We start from the raw sequence: 27417 nt of genomic DNA on the forward strand, positions 1-27417 counted from the left end.
GAAGATCAAACCAGTCCATCCTCCAGGAAATAAAGCCAGATTGCTCACTTGAGGGAACGATATTAAAGGCAAAACTGAAATACTTTGGCCACATAATGAGAAGACAGGACACCCTGGAGAAGATGCTGATGCTAGGGAGAGTGGAGGGCAAAAGGAAGAGGGGCCGGCCAAGGGCAAGGTGGATGGATGATATTCTAGAGGTGACGGTCTCATCCCTGGGGGAGCTGGGGGTGTTGACGACCAACAGGAAGCTCTGGCGTGGGCTGGTCCATGAAGTCACGAAGAGGCAGAAGCAATTGAACGAATAAACAACAACAACAAAATATTGCTTTATTTAAATACTGGAAGAAAAAAACCTGATTTGTTTAATATTTTTAGCTTACTTATTTGGGCTGTCCATGTTCTTTAAAATCCACTTCAGACTTCCAACTTTTTCAGTTTCTATACACACGTATGCTAACATAAAACACATCAAATCACTGTATATTACTGAACTGTTAAGTCCATCAACAGTAACAATTGTGTGTCGATTCCCTGAGATATTTTGAGGTTACATTTATTTTAGGGTAATGTAAGCTACAAGTGTAAATACAAAGCACTTTTGCTGCAACCCTCTCCAACACAGGATGAGGTGATAGAATTTATATGATGAATATTTACTGCTATGTGATATGATTTATAAATAATTTGATTGCATGTCCTTTCATAGTTACAGATTTGTATTTATAAATGGCATGAGACCACAGGTTCTCCCAAGATAAAAGTTAAGTTTGAACAGTATGAATAATATCTGGTGTTCAAATTCTCAGGAAGAAGAAACGCAAAGAACCTCAAAAATAATCAGAGCACTTTGTAAAATTTTATCTTGATTGTTGTTCTGGGCAAAGGCAATCTGTTTTGCTTGATGTTATCCTTTAGTTGTTCATTCTCTTTTGGAATGGAAAGAATTTCATTCTAAAACAAGTCTCTAGTTCTATAAATCACAGTTAGTTTTCATACTGAATAAAAATGTTTTGTTTGGATCACTGAAAAAAGGGTGTTCTACAAATGATAGTATTTATAGACACAGGGAGAACTAGTATTTTTCCTTTAAGGATTAACCCTGTAGAGTAGTCAAATAAAATGGGTTGTGAATATATTTAATTATCTTTCAGTTTGATGTGGGGGGGGATTTCTTGGTGAAAAGCTATTTCCAAAGGAAGTTCCATGAAACTTGTGGATTCTCTTTAAAGATATTTATTTGGAATACTGTACAGTATAACTTTGAATTAGGGATTTCCAGTTTCCCCTCAGTAGATTGCTTGTATATATTTTTTTTACACCTGGATGTTTTATTATTATGAATAAACTCATTGATTAACTTTTGCTCCTTTATTATATGAAGTGTTTGGAAGTCTGCCCAGCAGTATTTGAAATAAAGTTAGTAATTTAAAGAGTATTGTCATTTTTATTGCTGCCCCCAAATTTTAACTTTAGACTTTCCCAAGTTCATATAATTTTTAATCCACTAATTCAATTACAGTAGCAGATAGTGAAGGGAAGAGAGGCCACCCTGCCTTATGCCCCTAACTAAATCAAGCTTTTCTGACTTAACATAATTTGTATAAATTGTGGTTGTTGCTTCTGCATATATTTAGTTGAGAATGTTAATCTTAACAGCTGGTGTAAGGAACAGCATAAAGAATCAAGTATTTTAAAAACACCCAGTACAAGCAATAACACAGGCATTTTCTTGTGGGTGAAGAAATAAATTGTCTTGAATCCTTTCTTTATAAAAGTTGACTTCTGCATTTTTGGCATGATTTCTGTGTATCTGAATGTATACAATTGTGATGAAGACTTTGATTCTTCTTAACATTAGAGCCAAAAGGGTTTTTGCATCCAGCCATGCTTCTGACTACATCTCTTAAATCCGTATTGTGTCTAAAGACATCTATTATTCTCAATTTTTTTGATGTATTAAGCATATTGCTTCCATTCAAGATGAAGCTAAATAATATTTTCACATATGGGGGGACTTCTTCCCTGAAAGCTTTAAAAATGCATTGGTAGAGCTATTTTTTTCCAAGATTCCTACCTATGTTTACTCACTTTTATTATTTCTTTATTTTCCCCCTCTGAATCTGAATTACGTTCCTGTTATAGAAGTGTTAGTGTGATGTTTGAAAGAAATATTTCTATCCTATCATGGCATGTTATTTTAGGTTGCTATAAAGACACAAGCAATTTTTAAAATTAATCAATGAACTCTGCTGTCTTTCTAAAGATTGACCTGATAACAAAATGTCTGCAGGTAAACAGCCAAGCTTAGAAAACACCAAGAACCCAACAGTAACACAGAACTACATACAGTATATTATCTTCTGTCTTCAAAGTAATCAAAGCTGATTGTTTTATTAGTATTGATCTATTTATAACCTTTCAACATGGAATGACTCAAATAAGTGGCAAAATGATGAAATAGTGCATCAGTAGACTAATTAAAAAAGAAATACAGCCCAGCAGAAAAATAGGTAGCTCAGGGGAAAAAGAATAACAATTAAAAAAAAAACATTCTTGCCAAGTTTCAAACCAGGAATGTTCAGCATCTAAGGCAAGCATTACGCCCATTACGTGAGTAAGAAGACTTTTGTAACATACCCAGCAGCAACTCTTATTCAGGAAAAGCAAGAAAAACATGGTGAGCTGGCATTCCTGCCTCTGCAAAGTAGCCAAAATGCAGGATTGGCCTACAAAAAGTAGAGTGCAGCAGGCAAACCAAACAAGGATGCTTTGAGCCACCAGAAGCAGGAAAACACTACAGTACTTGGAAAGTGGACCAGGAAAATGCACCCAGAGGTCATATTTCCAGTGGGTGTACAGGGCAATGTCATCCATTCCTACCCTTCAAAAATGGTTGCTGGTCAATATGGACAGTACAGATTAGCCTTAGAGAAAACTAGTTTTTAAAAGTAATTTCCTTTGTCGAAGTTAAATTCCTTTTCCTTATTTAGTTCTTTTTTCTAGTTTTGAGAGAGCTTTACTGTCTGATGAGTTGCTTAACATTTAACTTCGTGTCTGAGGAGTTATGGAGAGATCTCCCAAACCAACCATCAAGTTATGGAGTTACGGAGAGATCTCCCAAACCAACCATCAAGCTGCAAGCCAAACCCTTTTGGTATGATACTTTGCATGGAAAGTTAAGCATTAGGATCACTCCTATAGCTTCCTCTCACAGTATTCCTTTTTCAGGGTCATCAGCCGTGCTCCAGGCCTGAAGCTGGTGGTTGAAACCCTCATTTCATCACTCAAGCCTATTGGAAATATTGTCCTCATCTGCTGTGCTTTCTTTATAATCTTTGGAATTCTTGGAGTGCAGGTATGGTATCCACTGTACACAAAAGTACTGTAGGCATATATTTGTTGCTATTAATGGGGTGGTGGTGTTTGTTTGTTTGTTTTCAATACTTCTAAAAAGTATGGTTTAAAACAGCTTTCCCCAACCTGGTGCCCTTTAGATGTGTTGGGATTCCAACTCTCCCCGTTCTCAGCTTTGGCCTTTGGCCTTTTCTGGGCTGTCAACAAAAGATGCCCCTACCCATGTTTCCCCAACCTAACATTTCTTAGTGGTCAATGTGTCAAATTTCCCATTTATAATAATAGATCAAAGTAGGTAGATATACTGTATGTCAAAAGAAGTGCAGCAAGCTCAGAGAGAAGCAGCACCATCGTTGCAGCTCCATCATTATAGAGTACTTTCTTTGTGCCTTAATACAAAGGCAGATCTCTAATAGTGGCTGGAGAATAATATGCCCCAAAAAAGGAAGACAGAAATAAATCTCTTAGAAATCAACTGGGTCCATCATTTTAATGGCTATACTTCTTGATCTATTTCCCATGTTCTACAAAGAAGGGGCAGATTTCAAAATAACAAGATATTATGGTCTGGATTTTGAGCCACAGTAAGAAGTAGTTGGATCATAGGACTCAGTGCTAGAAAGATAGGCTGATTTCTGGTCAGAGATGAGATGCCTTGAGACAACCGATCATTTATCTTTTTTAAAAAAAAACTTGATTCTTATTTCTCTGACTCTCCCCCACATTTCACGCATCAAATCCTCCAACAGCTGTTTGGAGATGGAAAGAAGTGGCATTATCTTTATTCTAGTCTACTGCTGTAAGAGTGGGTAGTGCTTCTATCTTTATGTAAAATATACTATAGTCTCTGTATTGCCTATTCAAGGAGGGACAGCTTTACAATTTATAAGCAGTGCAGGAAACAGATGCTCTTCCTACAACATAGTCTTTATGGCTCTTCATAGGGTGGGCAGATGCTTCAGTTTAGCTTCCTAGCACTGAAAGGTCTACAACCAATTTGTTTTGGTTTTTTATTTTTGGTTTGCTGGCTAAAGATAGGAATGGGAAGACTCTGAGAGGCAAACTGCTCCCATCCTCAATTTTAAAACCCCCAAAGACATCCCCAAATCACTGTTCTGTGATGGAGTTCAGACTAATTTTTGGAATTAGGGGTTGAGATAGAAGCAGTTTCCCTTTCAGAGGCCTTCCTCTTCCATTCCCACCTGTAATACTCCAACCAAATGTTTAAAAAAATGACCTGAAACCAGTTTAAAAAATATAGCACTGATCTCTTGTCTCTTTATTCTAGCAAAGTCTGACAAAATCCTATATTTTTCTTACAGCTTTTCAAAGGAAAATTCTACCATTGCCTGGGTGTTGATATCCGAAATATCACAAATAGGTCAGACTGCATGGCTGCCAATTACAAATGGGTGCATCACAAATATAACTTTGACAATCTGGGCCAGGTAAATATAGAATCCTCCAAATTATATTAGACCTACTTAAGATTCATCTGTGGCAGAGCTGTACCTTCAAATCTTTAGATGCATTCACAAATTCCTAATCATGGTATTGTTTTGCTTAGGTTATCTTCAGAAGTGTTTCCTGTTACTGTTGTTACAAGATGGTTCTGCTTGGTAGTAATCAGAATAACAAAGGGCACAGCCCAGGCATTGTTAAACACTAATGTGTCTCTTTGGTTTCAGTAGAAAAGATTTATTTATATATGTAGGTGCTTAGTATGTTAATTTGCACACAATCCTTCAGCTGCATTTGTCCTTGGGCAAAATACAATACAATAATCAATATAACAAAAATAATTGAAAACAGCAATTCCACTACAATAGAGCAACAATGAACACAACAGCTCTCATATTGTATTTAGTGGCCATGTAATAGTGCTTAACTTTGTCTTAAATGAGGCCTAAACTGTATAGGACACATATATGGATCAAAAAAGTATTATATGGCATATTTTAAATACCTTTCAAAAGTTTGTCATGTTGTTCATTTAGCATAATTGTGAAGGTCTATCATCCATAACTTATTCTATGCGCAAATCATCTCAAAATCACTTTAGCGTGGCTGTGCCTTTCCACATATCATGTTACCTGGCCCCAATTTCCAAATACTGACAGTAATGCATCTCTTGCTGATGGAGAACCTGGTAACTACTCAAACCCACTGGGAAAGAGAGGAAATCAGGGGGTTTCTCCCTATTCTGTGATGAGAAATGGGAACTTAGAGGGGATACAGCTGTTGGCATTTTTTTTCTGCTCTTGGCTACCATGGAAATTAAGTACTTCCTTAAGCATTGGCCGGGTGAAGAGGTCAAATTTAATTGTCCTCAGTTTAGGTGTTAATAGTTGCATTGCCTGAGGGGAAGGCAGCTTGCAGGACTTTTGTTTAGTTTTTAGCCTTGCAGCTCAGTAAGCAGCTCACTCCTCTGAGAGCATGTGTGAATGCACAAGCCTGTAAATATGTTTTTGTGCTTTCTGTAAATAAATTTATTTTTATAGAAATGCCTGGTGTGTGATTTTTCTGATCTCTCTGGGCCAAATGCTTTCCAGCACTCTTCAAGAGGTTATGGGTCCAGTAAACCCAGTAAGAAACCCAGTGAAACCCCAGAGAGATCAGCTCCACACCTCATGCACATTTTTAAAGGCAGGTAGCAAAGACCTGTGAAGATTTTTCTTTGGAGCCGTCTGGAGATTTTCCAGCAACTGCTGGTCTACAGGACAGAGAAGCTAGCTGAGGTGACTTGCAAAAGAAGGAAGAAGCCATGGCTACCTCCCAGCCCTCAGTGATGCCTCTTGAGCACCTATCAGAAACCAACTATTTGAATTGGGCCCTGAAGATGGAAATGTATCTTCGCAGAGAGAATCTTTGGCTGCAAATTGGTGAGCAAACCCCCCAAAATCCTAGTGCTGAATGGCTTAGACAGGATGAGTGGGCTAGAGCCACCATTATCCTGGGAGTTGAAGACAACCATCTAGTGCATGTGAGAGGCATGCAGTCTGCAAAGCAACTGTGGGATGCTTTGAGAGACTTGTATGTAAAGGCAACAGCAGGGAGTAAAGTTACCCTGACAAAAAAGCTGTACAAAGCCTACCTAGCAGAGGGAGACAGCCTTCCTGAGCACCTGCATTATATTCAGCAGCTGTTTGTTGAGTTGCAGGAGAGAGGAATGGAATTTACACCTCTCACAAAATCCTATAGCCTGCTGTCCTCACTGAATGAAACGTGGGACATGCTGATTTGTACCCTGGAGGCTATGCCTGAAGCAGACCTCACCCCATCGTATGTTACACAGCACTTACTCACTGAATGGGAGAAGAGAGAGGAAAGATCCCCCCACCCCATCTCTTCTGGAAAGCTGCAGTACCAGAAATCAAGGGAAAAGAAAGGAAAAGAAGCTGAGGCTACAGTGCTAGCCAGCCAGCGATGCTTCAATTGTGGTTCAGCAGGACATTTGCAGAAAGACTGTGCCTTGAGACCCAAGAGTAGAAAGAGAAGAACACAAGGGCAACACGGAAGAAGGCTCTTCAGATAACCCAAATTGCACAGGTTGCTGAGAAGGGTAATTTTGATGTATGGGTGTTAGATTCTGGGGCCAATTGTCATTTATGTAATTGTAAAAGCTCTTTTGGGTCATTGTCTAAAACAAACAGACAAAGACAAAGTGTATCTTTGGCTAATGGGTCTGTGACCAAAATTATGGGACAAGGTGACTTGTATTTATCCTGCTTGGGAGAAACTGTAAAAGGTGTGTTGTATGTGCCAAATTTACAGTCAAACCTTTTATCTGTGGCACAATTAGCTGCAACAGGGTATGTCATAACATTTAAGAAAAATGGTTGTGAGATACGTAAACATGTAAAATTGTGTGCTACTGGTATATTAAAAGACTCCTTGTACATTGTGCAAAATGCAAGGAAGCCAAACTGCAAGGCTGCAGTTGGCAACAGTCCATATCATGACCAATGTGTACACCTGATGCATAGGAGATTTGGTCATGCTATATACATGCTCAAGTATATAGCACAAATGCCACAGCTGTGTGCTGACCTAAAGATAAAATCCTGTGATAAATACTTAGACTGTGTAGTTTCCAAAAAGTGCAAAACACTAAAAGCTCCTGTGAGTAAGCACAGTGACAGAGTTACAACTAGACCTTTGCAAATTGTACACTCTGACATTATTGGTTCTTTTGCTCCAAGTCTTGGACAAGCAAGGTATGCAATGACCATCATTGATGATTTCTCAAGATACACATTTATCTACATCTTAAAACATAAAGATGAGGCATTTGAGAAATTTAAAGGTTTTGTGACATGGGCAGTTGGAAAATTCCCTAGGCCTGTATCTGCACTCCAATGTGATAGAGGAGGAGAGTACCTTTCTCACAAATTCAAAAGGTTCTTAGCAGACAAGGGGATAGAACAAATTCTTTCTAGCCCTTACACCCCTCAGCAAAATGGTGTTGCTGAAAGAAAGGGCAGAACCTTGCAAAATGCGATGGAATGGATGCTTAAAGATTCACATTTATCTTTTAAGTATTGGGCAGAAGGAATATCCACTGACTGTTATGTGCAAAACAGATTGTATAACTCTGTGATTCAGGACACTCCATTCCATTTGTTTTATGGTGTGAAACCAAAGGTAAACCATCTTAGAGTGTTTGGTAGTACTGCATGGGTTCATATTCCACAACAACAGAGAAAGAAAGGAGGCCTCACAACAAAGAAAGCCATCTTTGTTGGCTATGAACAAAGCCAAAGGAGCTACAGGTTCATAATGGGAGAGAAATTAATAATTAGCAGAAGCACTTCCTTTGCTGAACAAAACTGGGGGAGATTAAATTCTAGCTCTCCAGTTGATCTGACCACCACAAGAGAACAGCAAGGACTTGCTGATGGTGTTATTTTGCCTGATGAGGACATTAAACCAGAAACACAAACTGAAAATCTGTCTGATGAGACAGATGCTTCTCAGGAAAGTGATAGGAGTCAAAATTTAAGCCCTGTATTATCTCGCAGATCTCAGAGGAGTAATAAAGGCTTTCCTCCATCACGTTTTCAGGCTGAAACAGTAAAGGCTTTTCACATATTCACAGAACCTGAGTCTTTAGAACAAGTGAATGCTTTACCACCTGAGATTGCACAAAATTGGCATTCTGCCATGCAACAGGAGTTAGCATCCTTGAAAGAAAATAAAACATGGAAACTGGTAAATCTACCTCCCAATGAACGCTGTCTAGGTTGTAGGTGGTTTTTCAAACTGAAAAGGGATGCTGATGGCAAAATCCAAAAATATAAAGCAAGGTCTGTTGCAAAAGGGTTCACTCAAAGGAAAGATTTAGACTTTGACAAGACTTTTGCACCAGTTACTAAAGGTGAATCAATTAAAAATTGCTTCACTCAAAAGAATGTCAGTTCACCACTATGACATTCAAACTGCATTTCTCTATGGTGATTTAGACCACAAATTATATATGCAGCAACCCCCTGGCTATGAAAAAGGGGAGAATCTAGTCTGTGAACTGCAGAAGTCAATCTATGGGTTAAAACAGGCTGCTAGATCCTGGAACCAAAAATTAGATGAAAAACTGCAGAATTTTGGTTTTGTAAAAGGAAAAGCAGATCCATGTTTATATGTGAAGAAAGACAAACAAGGCCATATGTATCTGTGCATTTATGTTGATGATTTGCTGCTGTTTACATCAACAGAAAAACAAAGGCTTGATTTTGAAGCCTGCATGAAAAGCCATTTCACATTAAAAAGCCTTGGAACAGTAACAAATTACCTAGGCTTGAAAATACACAGGGAGAAGGATGGTAGCTTTCTGTTAAACCAACATAGTAAAATTCAAAAGCTCCTAGAGGATTTTAACATGCAAGACTGCAAACCAGTCTCTACTCCAACGATAACAGATTTTCAGAAAGATATAGGAGAAACTCAATTAACTGAGGCAGAGAAATATAGATCTGCAATTGGAAGTTTACTGTACATTGCAAATCACTCTCGCCCAGATATCTCAAATTCTGTGGCCATTTTAAGTAGACAGGTAGAGAAGCCTACATCTACTGGTTAATCAGGTATTTGCAAGGAACAAAGAATTATTGCCCGAAGCTAAATGCCTATGGAACAGAGAAATTGCAGGCTTTTGCTGATTCTGACTGGGGAGCAGATGTCAGTGACAGGAAATCCACTTCTGGGATTTTAATTCAATTTGCTGGGTCTAGCTTAGGCTGGCATTCTAGAAACCAAACACTTGTTGCTCTTTCCACTGCAGAAGCAGAGTTTTATTCTCTAGCACAAACCTGTAATGAGGTTATATGGTTTAAACAGTTGTTAAAAGACATAGGTGTCATGAGTACTGATGGTGAGCAGGAAGGGGCCCCTATCCAGGGGGGAAAACACATGCGTAGTACTGAGGAGTTAAGCAGCCATTCAAAGAGACACAGATCAGACCCACCTTGACTTTGGGGTTTATCTGTCTGGGTTTTTCCCACGCTTCTTCAGCTTGTTAGGGTTTTCTGTCTAATGTAGCAGTAATAAAACACTAGAGACCTATTCCTTGTCTCAGCGTTGTTCCTGACTGTTAGGACAATAGGCATGGAAGTGAACCAGCCTATAACTGTTTATGAGGATAATCAAGCTTGCATTGCTATGGCAAAATCTGAAGCCTGCAAGAATAGGACAAAACATGTAGATATTAGATATCACTATATCAAAGACATGATAGCCAAAGGGGAAATAATGTTAAAATATTGTGAATCAAAAGACATGATTGCTGATATTTTAACCAAACCTCTTGCTCTACCAAGACAAAAAAAGGGGGAGTGTTGGCATTTTTTTTTTCTGCTCTTGGCTACCATGGTAATTAAGTACTTCCTTAAGCATCAGCCAGGTGAAGAGGTCAAATTTAATTGTTCTCAGTTTAGGTGTTAATAGTTGCATTGCCTGAGGGGAAGGCAGCTTGCAGGACTTTTGTTTAGTTTTTAGCCTTGCAGCCGAGTAAGCAGCTCGCTCCCCTCTGAGAGTGTGTGTGAATGCACAAGCCTGTAAATATGTTTTTGTGCTTTCTGTAAATAAATTTATTTTTATAGAAATGCCTGGTGTGTGATTTTTCTGATCTCTCTGGGCCAAATGCTTTCCAGCACTCTGCAAGAACAGCCTCATGCATGGGAAAAGCAAATGCTGTTTCTCTGGAGAACTTTTTGCCTGTTTCCAATCACCAGATTGCAGATGATAGTATGAAAGCATCAGGGATATCTTCAAGAGTAGATGCATAGTTTCCCCTGCATATGGTAGGGCTCATAGGAATAGGCATTACCTCTGACCTCTAAGCAGTGCACCTGCTCTTCTGCATTGAGTCTGAAATGTATTCTGCAGGAGAAATGCTAAAGCATATATAGAAGTTTATCCTCATGACTCTGATTTGCCACTGTACATATCTTGTATACTCTCTTTAATTATTTATACTACACTACCTTGAGAAACCTGCTGGCAGTTTTCAAATATAAAAAAATTCAATCAGATAAGGGGAAAACAACTCTGTAAGAGTAACAGGGAAGAAAGTTGAGGGTTGGAGGTTTAGACAAGATATTAGGAAACACCTTTTTCAAGAAAAGGATTGCTGAGGAAATGAATATGGTTGCTCAGGGAAACTGCTGAGTTTTAGCATATAGGGACCTTTAAAAGAATAAACTCAGAGGGTTTTATGTGGGATGCTTTAGATTTCTGATTAATTTATTCCCCTGTTTGTATGCACGATAAATTAACTCAGAATTCACTACCACCTTTATGTTTTCTTAATGGATGTGTGGTGGGGTAGAGTAGGTAAAGTGTTCACAGGTAAGTTTTATTTTTAAACAATGCAAATGAATGCACATAAAACTATGTGACACATCTCATGTATTTCAGGCTTTGATGTCACTCTTTGTTCTGGCTTCCAAAGATGGCTGGGTCAATATTATGTACAATGGACTGGATGCTGTGGCAGTTGACCAGCAGGTAGAGAAGTTACCTCACAGATTCATCATTCATATTATTTTGAACTGGATTGTTAAGCAGGCTAGATGAGCTACTCTTTACCCCCATACCAAGATGATTCATAGATACTGTAGATAGGTAGGCAAACAGACAGTCACATAGACACGCACTTATATGTACTGTATGTATATTATTATGTTGGTCCTTCCCTCTCTCCCATTTTGGCGTCACTTTTCTAATTTGCCACGGATACCACTGTCATACTAGAAGCAAAGTATATTTCAGGTAACTAGCAAGGATGAAATATCTAATGCTCCTATCTTTATTTGTTTGATAAAAATGTGAGGTGACCATTGCCTTCTGCTTTATCTCCTAGTGGTCTTGCAGTTGTGGCATATGTTTTGGGGGCACATGGCATGACCTTCTGTCTTCTACTCACTGGCAGTGATTTCCATCCTAAGAATGTTTTCATCACTGACAGCTACAATCTAATGCTTTTCCTGTTCAGTTTAATAACAGGAGATAACTTCTTAATACAGATGGTGGCTACATAGGACCAGACAGTCTTGATGATACATTACACCCACACTGTGATCTCTGTTTGTTCTCTTCAAAAAGCAACATTGTTTTATTTCTGGCAGGCCTTTTGAAAGAACCACTTACTAGCACAACTTCCCAATAGTTATAAGGATGTTTATTTACATTTATAAATAAATGTTTATTTACATAGGGGAATATAGAAATATGAAGACATGGAATGAATTTGGAAAAGCTATATGTTTGACAAAAGAGAAATGTCTGTGTACATTTAAAGACGTTCCAGTCTGAGGATTAATTAGTTTCACATTAATTTATTGCATGATATGCAATAAATATGTAGCTGTTTACTCATTATTTTGTTTGACGGAAGATGTTTAGACAAGGTACCATTAGATGGGTGCAGGGCTGGTTGAAAAATTGCACCCAGTCAGTGCACATGAACAGCTCCTGATCAAGCTGGAAGAAAGCATGCCAAGTGATATAATGCAGGGACCTATTTTGTTCCACATGATCTGGTTGAGAGTTCAGAAAATACAATTATCAAATTTGCAGATGAACAAAGATGTGGGAGATCTAAGGAACTGCCTTAGATGACAGTATCAAGAGGGTATTCACTATTCATGAAGATTGTAACAAACTGGAACAGTGGGCAGAAACCAGCAAGGACAGGAACAAATGTTAGGTCCTTAATTTGGATAGGAAAACTCAAAGGCCACAGGAACTGGGCTTGGTGGATCACAAGCTAACAGTGTGATGCAGTTCCACAAAGCAAATGGTTTAATGATTATATTATTATAATTATATTAAGTCAGTGTTGATAGTAATGATATTGATATGTCTGATCATTTTGATAATGATTTATCTATTATATTATACTGGATGTATTGTATGTTATGCTATAAGCCAGCTGGAATCATATGACTGAAGAGGCATAGAAGCATTTGTAATAGATAAACAAATGAAGAACAGCAATCCTAGGCTACATGCATTAACAAAAGTATACAGGTGGTCCTCATTTAACGACTATTTGTTCAGCGACCATTTGAACTTGCAAAGGTGCTGAATGAATGATACTTATGACCGGTCCTCAAAGTTCTGGCTGTCGCAGCAGCTCCACAGTCATGTGATTGTGATCTGGGCACTCAGCAACTGGCCTAGATTTCTGACTGTCACAGCATCCCGTGGTCACATAATTGCAACCTTCCCTGCCAGCTTCCCACAAACAATATCAATGGGGAAGCCCGCAGGAAGTCAGTCCTCCCTTAACGACCCACAGTGATTTACTTAATGATGGTAATTGGGGACTGCCTTTCCCCAGTCACATCTACCCATCCCATCAGGTCTGGCGGAGAAGGTATGTTACAGGTCCCTTCCACAAAGGAATGTCATCTGAAAGGACCCAGGAGGAAAGCCTTTTCTGCCACAGCAGAATGTCCCTTTGGAACATTTTCCCCCCTGAGGTGAGATTGGCCCTAACTTTGTAGGCCTTCCAGAAGAGCCTGAAGATGTGGCTTTGCTCTCTGGTCTGGAGATCCTCTGACATTCATGGACAGCCTGCTAAATGGCTGCACTGTTAGGAAAATGAATGGTGCTCTCCCACAGATTTTTTTTACAGTTTTAATAGTTTTTATTGTTTTTTATGTTTTAATGGCTTTTGTGGTTATATTTTTGGTTGTTTTTTGTATTGTTTTTTGGATTTTCAACATTGTAAGCTGCCCAGAATCACAGAAGTGAGATGGGAAGCTATATAAATTTAACAAACAAACAATTCCTTTTCCCACCTACCCAGCTTTGCTACCCCAAGTCAACCAAATACTGGAATATACTTTTTATATTCTGATCAAACTCCATGTTAAAGAGTTTAGGAACATTCTTCAAAAAGTTCACAGATTTGTAGAAAAATCACAGTACTTGAACATTTATGCAAAATTATCTTATGAAACAGCCCTAAATCTGACTTGATTTTAAAATCTATTTCATACAGTTTTTTTTAATTGAAGAGAAAATATAGTTGGAGTGATTATATCTCAACTGGTCTCTAGTAATAACTTGTGGCTCTTTCAGGGATAGCCCTGTAATTTCTTTTATCCCTACCATTTACTTGATCCATTGTCTTTTCCTCCCACTTTTTCAACCTCCCCAGACATGATTGTTTATTCTACTCCCTCATCTGCTTGCATCACTTGGCCATGTATATCGTTTCTACTTGCTGGCACTTGCATCAAGGGAACAATCAGTTTTTATTAGATCCAGGATTGATTGGTTCTTCCTATAGTCTGTGGCGTTCTTAGTAACTATCTCCAAATCCTTTATTTGAAAGCATCTTTTTTCTCTTGCCTTTTCTCAATGTCCAGAAATATCCTTGAACTTGTATTAATTTGTCATTGCCTTCCTCCCTAGAGTGATACCCCTCTTTATTTTTCTAGTACTCTGTCCAACATTTTTGTTAATATTTCATATTCTAGTATGATCTACAAAATCAAAAGCCTTGCTGCAGTTAATAAAACAAAGCCAAACCTTATATTCTCTTGTTCTCACCATTACCTATCTTATGTTCTGTATCTCAACTTTCCTCTATTTGTTGACATTCTTGATTTACTTAGTTTCTTGCTAGATACTGAAAAGCTGTGTTTAGTTGTTGTACAACATTTTTGTTGCTTCCATCAGCCATCTTTGACTATTCCAGTATTTATTTTGTGCCTTGGAGTCAATGTTGACTCCTGGTGACTGCCTGGACAAGTCCCTGCAGTTTTCTTGGCAAGATTTCATAAGTGGTTTGCTGTTGCCTGCTTCCTAGGGTTGAGAGGGAGTGACTGGCCCAAGGTTATCCAGCAGGCTTTGTGCCTAAGGCAGGACTAGAATTCACAGTCTCCCACAAGTGGGAGACATGGCCACAAGTATGAGGAGCTATCATAAGTATGTCTTGTTCAGTGCCATCATTAAATGGTCACTAAACAAGTGGATGTTAAATGAGGACTACCTGTATGTCCTCATAAAATGCCAAACTACTTTTTCAGTACTGGCACCATCAATGGCCAGACCTCCTTGCAGCTTTCATTTGGTCATGTCATCATCTCCATATCTACACATGAAAGTTCAGCCTTTTCCCCCAGTATTCAAAGGAGAGCCTTCTGACATAAAGGTCTTATCATCTGGCGCTGAAACTTATATACATATTTCAGCTATATCTATACAGTTTTCTTGGCAATAATTAGAGAAATGGTTTGCCTTTCTCCGGGTTAGATTTTGGAGTTCATTCTGAGCCACTATAGCCAGCAGTTGTCATCCAACTTCTGCAGGATACCACATTGATAAGGTTTACATCAGGGTTTCTCAACCTTGGCAACTTTAAGATGTGTGGAATTCAACTCCCAGAATTCCCCAGCCAGCTAGCTGGGGAATTCTGGGAGTTGAATTCCACACATCTTAAAGTTGCCAAGGTTGAGAAACTCTGGCTTACATAAATTATTTCTAATGGCTAACAGTAATTCTGTGGAGATTGCAAAGGATTTCATAGAAACATACATTCTAATTATCTTCTTTGTTTTCCAGAATACTTAATTCCCAACAACAAAGCCACCACCTTGTTATAATGCTTTTTATAATGTCAACCGTATTAAATTCAGCGGTTTGTTTTACTTTTTTCTTTACATTCCAGCCAGTGACCAACAACAACCCTTGGATGCTCCTTTACTTCATTTCTTTCTTACTCATCGTCAGCTTCTTCGTGCTCAACATGTTTGTAGGGGTGGTGGTGGAGAATTTCCACAAGTGTCGGCAACACCAAGAAGCCGAAGAGGCCCGGAGGCGGGAGGAAAAGCGCCTGAGGCGCCTGGAGAAGAAGCGTAGGAGTAAGGAACAACCTAAGTGTTTTGTTGGTTCGTAGGCTGAGGTTTTTTGAGAAAAATAATATTTTTCTGTTTTTTTCCATGTTTATAAACTTGGTCTATATGTTTAGATATTAGAACTGGTTACCATTTGATGGGGATTCACTGAGGTGCTGCCAAATGTTTTACTGAGCTTCTCCTTCCTTCATCTCAAGGAAGGAACTGTTTATTTTCTATTGGGCTCTGAAAGCTGCAAACCTTTTCACAACTTGAACAAACTTTGTTTTAGTGCATTTCCACACTAGGATCTTATTGCATATCTTAGTTCATCCAATCTTTGTTGTGCTAAAATAATAGTAATGAGGACAGATTCTCTATTTCTTCAACAATGGCTGGGTGATGCTACGCTATGCTATATGCTGTGAAGACATTCTAAGTCACTAGTGGGGAAATGCCTAACTCAGCAGTTCCTGAGTAAATGAAGCTCCTTGCTTGAAAATTGAAGTGTGGCCTTAATTAAGGTAATCACCCTTACCTCACTAACTTTCTCCCTTCCTGTTCATCTTAAAAACTTATTTGAGTGTACGCCATTCTTAAAACAACATGGCTCCCTTTGTCTTCCCCTTCCCTTACGTTTACTCTTTTGATTTGCTATCATTTCCACAAGTAGAGGACTAACAGTTTCATTGTTCTCCCCCTCTTTTCCTTGCTTTTTGCTATTTACCTTCCTTTTTGTTTTCTTCCCTTCCCTTCCTTTTACTATATTTCTGTAATACTTCTGCCTATTTTGCTTTCCTTAATTTTCCCTTTCTTTTCCTTCAATTCTTTCCCTTTATTCTTCACCTTCTCTCTCTGTCTCTCTCTCTCACATACACACCTGTCCTAACCTCAACCCACTCTTTTCCACCCTTTTTCTGATTTGCTCCCACCTCCGTTGAAGAAGCACAGCGCTTGCCGTACTATGCCACCTATTGCTCTGTCCGCCTCCTCATCCATTCAGTCTGCACCAGCCACTACTTGGACATCTTTATCACCTTTATAATATGCCTCAACGTCGTCACCATGTCTTTGGAGCACTACAACCAACCGATGGTGAGTTCAAGAGACAGTTTTTTTGGCCTTTGTGCCCTCTTTTCTTTTTCTTCCTTCTACAAAGGGCTCCCTTCTTATAAAATAGAAAATCAGAGATCTTGACAGTTACTAGGAAAACTTGGCAGCTCTTAGAAAGTTATTTAGGAAAAGATTTCCTGTCTCAGATATGTTGCAGAGACGGGCTACTTAGAAAGCAAGCAGTTTCTTTTGTCATTCCTTCATACCTGTTGGATATTTTTTTTCTCCTTTATCCAATTCAGTAAACTATCTCGATTATGATTTGCATCTGGTACTTCATTTCCAGGTGAATTTATTTACATCACATTCCCCCCTAAAAAACCACATGAATGAAAACAATTATACTTGGACAATTGCATTTATCTGAAGTTTTGGATGCAGTTTTGTGATCAATAATTTCACACACACACACACACACCGCCAAATATCTGTATTAAGGAGAAGTAAGCACAAAGCGCATATATATTTAAAATACCAAACAAATATTTATATAAACATTTTTCAAATACTTATACAAACATAAAACAGCCTATACAAATATATGAATACTTATACGAATATTATAACATACTTATACCATTATAAATATAAGATGCAAAGTTTATACAAATTATTCTGTTAGGGAAAACACCTTGCAAAGATGGGCATATTGCTGTGCACCTGAAAACAATCCAAGTCTTTATTCTCTTTAAAAATGAAGGGATGCTAACCATGTTTTAACTTTAGCATTGGAAGGGTTGCAGCTGCAATAGATTGGATAAGATTTATATTTCTTAATTGTTACCTTTTTCCCCACAGAATTACAGATTCAAGAAAGTTCATCATCTAGTGGGGATGATATGAGAGGTCTTTTACGTAGCTTCTCTCTAACTCTTCTGTTGACCTTGTATGAAATCACAGGAGCTGTGTTCCTGGGCCCAGCACTCTTTAGTTTATGCTGCACAGTTTTATTATCTCCCTCCTTATTAAATCCACCAAATTGTTAACCATGGAAGTCAAATGTTTTCACCTTCCTGTCACAGCATTTATTTAGTGGAGCACTTATAAAATACTTTAATTATCCAGTCCTTTGGGGTGAGCTTCAGTAAAAAATCCCATAAATGCTATAGAGAAGGGAGTTCTCAGCTTCTTCAGATAGATTTTCTCTTTGGGAATGCAATATGACTCATTTCCAGCTGAATAAGATGAATTCTCAGTCATCAATTTTTTTCTGTAATTTGCATAATAACAGATATAATTTGCACAGAACTGCATCTAATGCACTAACCATGAACGTTTCAGATGTGTTGTGACTGTAATCATTAGAATTCCTAGCCATCTTTCCTTTAGAAGACATCATAATCTGGAAAACAATATTACTAGGTCAAACCTGGTATGCATTCTATTTTATGGTTTTCTTTCCCTTTGTTTCATGTTAATGAATAAATCAGAAATGCAGTTGAGACATCCCTGAGAATTAGTAGATACCATCTGGAAAAATATTTCGTATCTACTTTAATCTCCATCATGCTCCTTCCCCTCTTCTATTATACTTAGAAATTACCTAATACTACAGTCCTAGGACAGAATCTACGGAAGTAAGACCTACTGAATTTAATGGGATATTACTGCGTGATTTTTCACCACATTGTTTATAAATCATAGAATGTCAGCACAGAAAAGGGTATCTGTTCCATTAGTTGTGATAAATTGAGATTACTTTTTAGTACTTGGTGAATCCTTGAAGAAACATCTCCTCAATGTTTATTCTTCTACTTAAAGAGAAAAACATAACAGCAAAATTAAAAGCTATGTACAGTACATAATAAATTTAAACACAACTCTGCACATGTATGGGGGATATGGTAAAACAAAAAAAGTGATCTTTCATGGTTATTTGCCCAAAAGGAACAAAGAAAGTATTAAAATAATAAAGATACCCCACATCAGACAATTCTTGATATGAATAGCTCAGTATTCAAGGATTTTAGCAGCCCTGGGACTGCCAGGCTGCTGCTGCATCTGTTGCTGATTGCTCCCCATCCATGCTGGGGACTGGGTTGGGGGATGGAAAGTAGAATTACATACTGTCTTCCCAAACTCACCACCATTTAATTATGTACATGTAAAGATTGGCATTAACATAAGTCCAGAGGGCAGCACAGTCTTTCCCCTCCCGCAGTACGGACTGGAGGAGCAGTGGTGAGCCTGAACTCTTTCATGCTGTCATCTTAATTATGCTAGTTCCAACAGCAATGTATGCACGTTAGGAGAGGCATAATTAGGATGACAGCATTGCTGAGTTCAGGTGCACTACTCACAGCTGTGTGTAACATTGTTGTCATCTTCATGGCATCTTTATATCTGGGCAGCTTAACCACCTGAAAATAAATCAGTGGGCCCTCAAGGGCAATCTAACTAGGACCTTCAAACAGCTGAAGCCAGGTGTGGTTACTCATCATCCTATTATCAGATCTAATGCTGACTGTGTTTTCCATACCCTTTCAAGCGTAAGGTAAGAGTCTATATTGTTGCTGTTCTCATGCAGCTTGTACAGTACTTTCATCCAGCCCTTTCAGTATTTTGAGGGTGTTAAAAACAGGATAAACTGTTTTTGTTCCCTTGCTCTGAGTCCTGAGGAAGGTGTCATTTACATGAAGACCAACAAGGCAATGCTGCACCCAACTCTGTTCCATTGGAGCAAAGGGGAGGTTGGGATTTGCACTAGAACCTGCAAGCAGAACTATGCAAATGTGGGATCTGCTGCAAACTGAGAATTTGGATTTCCAGAGAAGTTTCAGTTCTCTGGAATGTAACAAGGAAAAATTTAAAAAGGGAGTGCACTTCCATATTTTCATCTTGATTCTTTACCAGCCACAGACCATATCAGTTCCAGAGCTTTATGTTAGTAATGTTTGTTTTTCCTCCTATTTATAGTCCCTGGAGACTGCTCTTAAGTACTGCAACTATATGTTTACTACAGTCTTTGTTTTGGAAGCAGTTTTGAAGCTTGTGGCCTTTGGACTGAGACGCTTTTTTAAAGACAGGTGAGCTGGAATGAAGATGATAAATACTCTGTGGGAACCAGAAGATCAGAAGTGATACATCCTATACTTTGAATATTGCAACCATACATTATTTGATCTATTGCTGTATTCAAAACACTTAAAACTAAGGGACACATTCCCAATATATTCTTGTAGAGGGTAAAGGGTAATGGTGTACCAGGATCGGAAGGTCCCACTAACACCACTAACTAGAAATCAGCAGACATCTGCTGTTTCATTCATTAGAATTCCCTATTGTTTCACATTATTTGGTCAGTCTCTTTGTCTTAATAAATGTTCCCAAAGCTTCTGTCCAGTCAAAATACTCAATTTTACAGTAGACTAACCATTGATTTAGTTTACTATGAAGTATCTCCATGTATCATTAAAAACTCATACATACACATAAAGACTAACCTCATCAAAATAAATTGAACAGCCAAACTAAAGGATATCAATAAACTAAATGAAAAAAGTTCTGCATATTTATTTCAATTTTTAAAATTGGCATACTTGATTAATGCAATATTCTAAATAGCCTATTCATAACTAGTTTGGATTTTTTTAAAAAAAATAAATAACAATTTCATCTTTCAGTGAGGCAGAAAAGGTGTCTTATTTTCTCCAATTTCTTAAAGGTGGAACCAGCTGGATCTGGCTATTGTTCTGCTCTCAGTCATGGGTATTACTCTGGAGGAGATTGAAATCAATGCTGCCCTTCCTATCAATCCCACCATCATCCGTATCATGAGAGTGCTTCGTATTGCCCGAGGTAAGAGGAGGAGCCAGAGAGAATAACCTGACTTACGTATAGCTATGTTTTGGGGAACAATACACCAGTAGAAGAATAGCACTGAGACCCTGATGTTTATGTCATTGGTTAGTATTCATTTATTCATTCATGTGCTTGCTTTAGATCCTGCTTTTTTTTTATAGGATCTCATGATGGCATACTTCATAGTGCTCCGTCCTCCTGTTTTTCCCCACAACAACCCTGTGAGATAGACAAGTGTACATGATTTATGATTAGTTATGAAGGTGTCCAGTGGAATATGCTCATTCTTCCCTGTAGTCCTACATAATAGAAAGAACTAAATATTGTTGCGGGGGGGATATACATGTCCACGTCTACATTCAGTAGGAGATATCCCAACAACAGAATTAATGTTTGGTCTGCTGCTCCAAAGAGAACAACAAAGCAGTGTATGTTGCTCCAGCAATGAGTTACCACTTGTCTTGCTTTCTCATGATAGTTCTGAAGCTTTTGAAGATGGCAACTGGGATGAGAGCTTTACTGGACACTGTAGTGCAAGCACTGCCACAGGTAAGGAAAGCTGTTTTTAAGTATAATGCTGCATAAGTTCTAAAGTTGAAGAGTACAAAATATTTAGGTTGTAAATTTCTAAAGCTACCTATCTAAGGGCAGAAGTGGAAGATAAGTTTGTTTGGTACATTTTGCTAAGTGAACTGAGTTAATTTGCAGCTGCTGGACTAATAAATAGACTAAAATAAAATTATCCTTAAGATATTGCACTTCTTCAAATTTTATGATGGAGATGCAAGCTCAAATATTGCAGTTAAAATGCATATATTAAAGTTGCATATAAATATGTATACTCTGAAAGTCGTATAAAGATGTGTATGTGTGGATTTTGCATAGATTTTTAATACCTCAGACTAGCACAGAAATTTGAACAGATCCATGACTGCATACATGTGGAACTGACATAATACCAAACTTGACTAATAGTACTTGTGGGATTGCCTATCCCCAATGGTTTCTTCCTGTCCCCTGTGCTCTGTGTCCACTTGGTGAAGCAATGTCACCTGGTGGGTCCATGGCACCTGACCGAGAAGATCAAGGCAAGAATTCCCAGAAATGCAAAAATGGTCCACACTGAACTACTTGGAGTATCAATGTTGTAAATTGCAAAACAGATACTTTACCAAAAAATATGCTTGGCTTCCAAAAGAGGAAACCAGGATGGAGTACAGTGGTGTAGTGGCAGTGCTAGATCAGCACAAATATTCTGCAAGACAGGACCCTGACATCATTATCTGAAAGAAAGTGCCATGGGTAATTTGAATTTAACCATTTAACCATATGTTTCTTTATTCAAAAATAAATCCATTCAAAAATACTCCCAAATTTATGATTATGGGATTCTAATCTAAGGTTATAACCTAAAACAAATCATTTAGCAAATATATCTGTGATTAAACAGAAATAGAAATTGCACTGGATGTGTTAAACATTTTAAAATATTAAAAACAAAATGAAGTTTGATGTACTAATTACACACATCCTCAAATTCTTCTTGGAACATTTGTTTTAGAATTACACTTTCAAAGTTCAAAACTGGTAATATTTTTTTAATGAGCCAACTTGGTTGTATATAAATGCAACTCTGTACATTTTAGAAGTAAAATTCCTAAGATTCCTGATGCTAAAATTTTAGATGACAAAATATGCAATTTGCATAGAACTCTTCATTAGAAGATCAGATCTGATATAATACTTTTTGTTTTTTACTTATACTAGAACTTCCATCTGTCAGCTTAGTTAAACTTAAATCAATTGAAACAGTAGGATTTTGCTTTTTTATAACCAATTTGTTTCTCAGGTTTCAGTAGGTCTACTTCAGCAATTTCTAGATTAAAATCCAGTTCAGTAATAGTCACTCCCATGTTAGAAAGGTCTGGATAACTTGCATCAAACAGCAGTTTGGACTACAGGTAGTCCTCAACTTATGACCATTCATTCAGCAACCATTCAAAGTTACAACAACACTGAATGAATGGTGGTTATGACCAGTCCTCAGGGTTCCAGCCATTGTCATGTGATCACAATCTGGGCACTTGGCAACCAATTCTCACTTTTGAATGGTTGCAGCACCCAACAATCATGTGATCACCATTGCAACCTTCCCTGCTGGCTTCCCCAGAAAGTCAGTGTGGGGTGCACCCTCATACACCCCCTCACACCCTTGTGCACTGTCCTTGACCCACACCACGCCTCTTGCATCCTCCCCGTGCTGTGCCAAGCCTCTCGCGCACCCTCCTCAACCCACACCACGCCTCTCACCCATCCCCTCGCACCCTCACACACCCTCCCCACATTGCACCTCTTGCCCACCCCCTCATACCCTCACGCACCCTCCCCAACCTGCGCCAAGCCTCTCACCCAACCCCATGCACCCTCCTTGTGCCAACCCCTCACACACTCCCTCGCACCCTCGTGCACCGTTCTCAACCTGCACTGTGCATCTTCTGCACCTCCCACACCCCTGTGCACCTTCTTCGACCTGCACCGCACCTCTCATGTGCCCCCTTGCACCCTGACTTTGGTTGTGGGAAGCTGGCAGGAAGTTTTCTTACCTAACAACCATGTTATTCAGTTAACAATGACAACTGGGCCTGCAGGGATTGCCATCACTAAGCAATGCAGTCATGCATGTACCTGTAATGGCCCACAAAGCTCTGCCTTACTCTAATTCAAAACCCCTTGAAGACAGAAGCCTTTGAACTAGCAACAGATACCTTAAAATGTTTTGTAAGTAGCAATGCAGCTGATCCAGCATGACAACTACTTGCAAAATCAGTACAGGTAGTCCTTGTTTAGCAACTGCCTCATTTAGCAATTGTTCGCAGTTACGATGGTAATGAAAAGTAACTTTATGACCAATCCTCACATTTACAATCTTCGTAGGCCTGTAAGCCAAAGGAAATCTGAAGTAAGATCATGAGCACGGTCATGGTTTCACTTGGCAACCACTTCACTTAACGACCGAGTTGCCAGTCCCAGTTGTGGTCACTAAACAAAGACTATCTGTATGATGATTCAACTAAGCAAACATGTATTAGCTCCAGTCTCTTTCATTCTACAGTTCAGGAAAAGAAACTCTATTTAGGTAATTAGCACTTATTCCTTAGATTCTTTGATCCACTTAGGCCTCATTAAACAGTGTTTTTACAGCATTAAGTAACTCTACTGCTATTTTCCTTATTCTGTTTCTCTTCTTGTCTCTTCACTAAGATTCCATGGATTTTGTTCTCAAAGTAAATACTGTAAAATTAAAGAATAACTCTTAATTTTGCATCATAGTTTAAAATACTCAGAATTTGATATATTTTGACCAGCACATGCCATGGGACAGGGGAAGGTTGCTGAGGTCATCATTTTCTCTCCAGAAGCTTTACCAATGCTTGCATCTACTATATGCATTTTAATCTAAAATTCATATTTGTATATCCATTTAGATTTTTTTAAATAAATCAGTAGATTTGTTTAATTATCTTCTGAGCCTTACAGTAAATAAAATAGAGCATTATTCCAGAAATTAGTCTTTTTTATGCAGATTGAAGAAATGTTTGAGCATCTTTCATGCATATGTAAAATACAAAATACAAAATAAAATACAAAATGCATATGTAAAATACAAATGTCCTTGGCCTATTTTTCAGCTGATGAGTACTCAGGGTTAATTAATAATCACAAGACATGGTCTGAATGTACAAGACCCTGAAGACTTTTGTGCCTTCTTGCTGTTATTTAAATGGGATATCAGATGGTAAAGATTGGCCTCTTTAAGATTCATAACGAAATATGGAATATATAGCTGTAATAAGACTGTGCAGTGCTTTGGAATCAATTCAGAAGAGCTGTTTGGGACCTACTTATAAGGTTCCCCAGAACTTATTTATGCACTTCTACAGTACAACAGATGGTGCAATATAATACATTAGTCTATTGCTAATCTCCCAAACTCTGCACCCTGTTATCTTCTGAGCCAGTTCCTTTCCAGTATATATAGATGATACATATAGAATTTACTGATAACATTTAGCAGACTGACCAATTATTATTGACTGGCTCAGATCTAATCACTTTTTAAATATAGATTGCCCTTGGGTATAGATTATCTCTCAGATATGGAAAATAGTTTAATAATTCCTCTACCAGATGGGACAAACAATTAATATTAACTAATGCTGCATTTAAGAGAGCCAGTTTGGTGTAGCGGGGAAGGCACCAGGCTAGAAACTGGGAGACTATAAGTTCTAGTCCGGCCTTAGGCACTAATCCATCTGGGTGACCTTGGGCCAGTCACTCTCCCTCAGCCCTAGGAAGCAGGCAATGGCAAACCACTGCCGAAATCTTGCCAAGAAAACTGCAGGGACTTTCCAGGCAATTGCCAGAAGTCAACACTAATTCAAAGAGGGGAAAAAATTGCTGCATTTACCTGAAAGGAAGAGAACCTTGAATTTAAGGTGATCCTCTTCAAAACAAAGAATATATACAAAAAGATTATAAATGCAGACAAAAATTCTGAGCAACATCCAGTTGCTTCACCTTGTCAACCTAGAGTGCCATCTCCAGCTAAAACCAGTCTTGGAGATTCTTTTTCCCCATAAACAAGCACAGGTAACCGGTTAGGGAAGGAAAGAAAAGAGAAAGAAGCCCTTTTTAAGTATTAAAAAAAAGTGATACACTTACCAAGTAAGCAACTCTTCTCAAGCAATGGTGATATTTTATTTATTCTTGTCCCAAAGAAAAGAATTTGTTAGTGAACTGGTCAGGTAATGTATCTCTGTGTGCATGAGAGAAAATAGAGACTTTACTCAAGATAAAGTCCCTGCGTGATCTTATTTGTTGTCTTTAATACATTGCCATGCAATTCATACTTCTCCAGCCAGGCACATTTGGAATGTGTTGAGACTATCTCCCAGGGAGCAGCAGTTCTAGCATGTCTGAATGGCACCAAATAAGGCAAGCCTGATCTAATACAAGACATTAGACTAGGCCTGTGAGAGTCCAAATGGTCAAGAGGGCACTCTTTTTTCATGATGAAAACAGAGACTTCAGAACAATTTACAAATGAGAGAATTATTATACAGTGTTCCCTATTTCTGAATTGTGAATGTTCAAAGAAACATTATTTTTGATGGAGTAAAATCATATCACAACCTTCATTTTACTTAAGAAACAATTGTAAGAAATAGTTTCTTACACCATCATCTGAAAAAAAATGTCCTTGTATGATACCAAAATATAAAAGCACATAAAGATTGCCATTTCCCAAATGTTTCTGTGAATCACTCCATAATCACAGTGTAAGTTAAGTCAGTGACTTATTACTTCCAGCTGGCTACCTATGATCACACTGCTCACATCACAGAATGTTTATTCCACTGCATTGTTTATTAATTATTTCACATAGTAGATAATATATATCTAGCCTAGTTTTCCAAACTTAATGTGTTCTAGATGTTATGGGATTACAGGTCCCAAAATTCTCATTGGCCATGCTTGCTGGAATACTGGGAGTTACAGCCTCACTAGATCATGAGGGCACTAGGTTGGAAAAGACTGTCCCTTTCTTTCAGTGACTTCAGTGTTGTTAAGGTCTCTGGGAGTAGAAATGTATGATTGCTTTTACTGTATGCTACCCAGAGTTGTTGTAGAATTGGATGACCTTGTAGATTTCTGAAAGGGAGGGAAGGACATTGTTCTGAGTAATGTATAAATTTGCATTGCCAAAGAGCTAAACTAGATGTGATATGAGAAATAGCGATACAATCTCCAAAGTCTTTGCATTGTCTAGAAACAACTATAGGAGCTAGTTTGCAACCATTGTGCTAAAGGCAGAGATTAACTATTTTCTCCCTTGCCATTCCCCTGCTAAAAAGCACTCCCCCACCACCTACCCACAGCTGCTATTAGCTATGGATTAGAAGTTATCTATAACTATTATACCTGGATATTTAGAATATTTAGACTCAATGGCCAATACTGTAGCAGGTGGTGTAAAGAGGGTGGATGCCATTTCTGTTGGGGAAATAGTCCAGGGAAGGAGACATAGGAAAGGCTTAAATACCTTTTTCTCCAGGACTACAATTTCAATTCAAATTGTTTCCAACCTTCTTCATATATATCCTACCATATTTGTTTTGATTCTCAACTACTAATACTATTCACATTTTTGCTATTTTAGAAATTGCAAAATTCAATTGGCATTTTGCATAGAGTTATGAATGTTATGCATATTATCTTAGGTATGCCATTGGAAATAAATATACAGCTCAGCTCTAGGGTGTTAAGTAATGATACAATTTCAGTATGTAGGTTGGTTCTTTTCTTCTAAAGCAGTGTTTCTCAACCATGGCAACTTTAAGATGTGTGGACTTCAACACCCAGAATTCCCCAGCCAGCATGGGGAATTCTGGGTGTTGAAGTCCATGCATCTTAAAGTTGCCACAGTTGAGAAACATTGTTCTAAAGCAGCAACTTGTTTTATACCTTTCAGAAATCTAAGATTTAGGCAAGAAATATCATATTTTCCTCTTTAGGCCAGAAATATCAGTGCATTGATTATACTTTACATTATTTTATTTTTAATGTTTTATGGAATTCTGGAAAAAGTGTGATTTAAATCTTTCTAAAAATTAACTTAATAAAAATGCAAAACCACTAGTACAGAACTAACATCAAACAGAGCGTCAGAGCAATTAGCACTAGAATGGCATCTCAGGGGTCACAAAATGCTCTGATTCCACCCCCTGGGAATAAATATGGC

The 27417-nt window shown here is 38.2% G+C and overlaps 1 protein-coding gene across 1 annotated transcript in view; it reads left to right on the forward strand.

Moving 5' to 3' along the window:
- Nucleotides 1-27417, forward strand: part of CACNA1I (calcium voltage-gated channel subunit alpha1 I) — a 346803-nt gene that overhangs the window by 292547 nt on the left and 26839 nt on the right. Inside the window, exons 21-28 of the mRNA XM_063309585.1 lie at nt 3232-3358; nt 4680-4805; nt 11269-11358; nt 15536-15728; nt 16645-16796; nt 19731-19840; nt 20479-20612; nt 21094-21164. Of these exons, the coding sequence (XP_063165655.1) occupies nt 3232-3358; nt 4680-4805; nt 11269-11358; nt 15536-15728; nt 16645-16796; nt 19731-19840; nt 20479-20612; nt 21094-21164 (1003 nt within the window). The remainder of the gene's footprint in view (nt 1-3231; nt 3359-4679; nt 4806-11268; nt 11359-15535; nt 15729-16644; nt 16797-19730; nt 19841-20478; nt 20613-21093; nt 21165-27417) is intronic.

The sequence above is a fragment of the Candoia aspera genome, chromosome 7, assembly GCF_035149785.1.
Source record: "Candoia aspera isolate rCanAsp1 chromosome 7, rCanAsp1.hap2, whole genome shotgun sequence".
Lineage (NCBI taxonomy): Eukaryota > Metazoa > Chordata > Lepidosauria > Squamata > Boidae > Candoia > Candoia aspera.